Source organism: Pteropus alecto, unplaced genomic scaffold (assembly GCF_000325575.1).
Source record: "Pteropus alecto unplaced genomic scaffold, ASM32557v1 scaffold10045, whole genome shotgun sequence".
In the NCBI taxonomy this organism is placed as follows: Eukaryota; Metazoa; Chordata; class Mammalia; order Chiroptera; family Pteropodidae; genus Pteropus; species Pteropus alecto.
The window spans coordinates 1-599 of NW_006436466.1; the positions used below are offsets into that span (position 1 = coordinate 1).

A 599-nucleotide genomic window follows, 5' to 3' on the forward strand; every position below is an offset into this window, starting at 1 on the left:
AATGTTCATTCGTGATGTCCAGAGAGAGCAGTGTGGACCCACCGGCCCCCTCCCGTCTGGAGTCCAAAGAGGCGGCAGAGCAGCAGCCACAGGGCCAAGTGCGGAGGCGCCAAGTGGGACCGCAAGGCCATCAGCCTGCAGGTGAAGCCGGAGGTGCCGTGGCGCTTGGAGGCGGGAGAGAAGCTCAGCAGGATCGGCCGGGCACTGGGGCTGTCCACGTCCACTGCGGCCACCATCCGTGACAAGGACAAGATCCGTGCGCGTTCCTGCGCAGCCACCCCGCAGGCGGCCACCAGGTCGATGCGCAGCCGCAGCCTGGTGATGGAGAACATGGAGCAGCAGCTGAGCGTGTGGATGAGGACCAGAACAAGTGCGACGTGCCCGTCAGCATGGTGCTTATCCAGGAGAAGCCCGCAGCCTGTCCGAGCACCTCAGGCGGGAGCAAGGCGAGGGCGCCAAGTCTGAGCCCTTCGGGGCCAGTCGCGTGGTTCGTCCGTTTCAAGGTGCGCCACAGCCCGCACAGCCCGTGGGCGAACGGTGAGGCCCCGGGGGCCAGAGCGGAGCAGGCGCACAAGGACACGGCGCTGCTGCGCAGGGCG

The 599-nt window shown here is 67.4% G+C and overlaps 1 protein-coding gene across 1 annotated transcript; it reads left to right on the forward strand.

The window, feature by feature from the left end:
* Positions 1-33: 33 nt before the first annotated feature.
* On the forward strand, positions 34-537 carry LOC112481061 (CENPB DNA-binding domain-containing protein 1-like; the record flags this gene model as incomplete). The annotated part of the gene is given in 3 exon segments (XM_025047901.1): positions 34-377; positions 418-483; positions 485-537. Coding segments are annotated over 3 exon segments (463 nt in total), but the record flags the coding sequence as incomplete, so codon positions are not given.
* Positions 538-599: the final 62 nt, after the last annotated feature.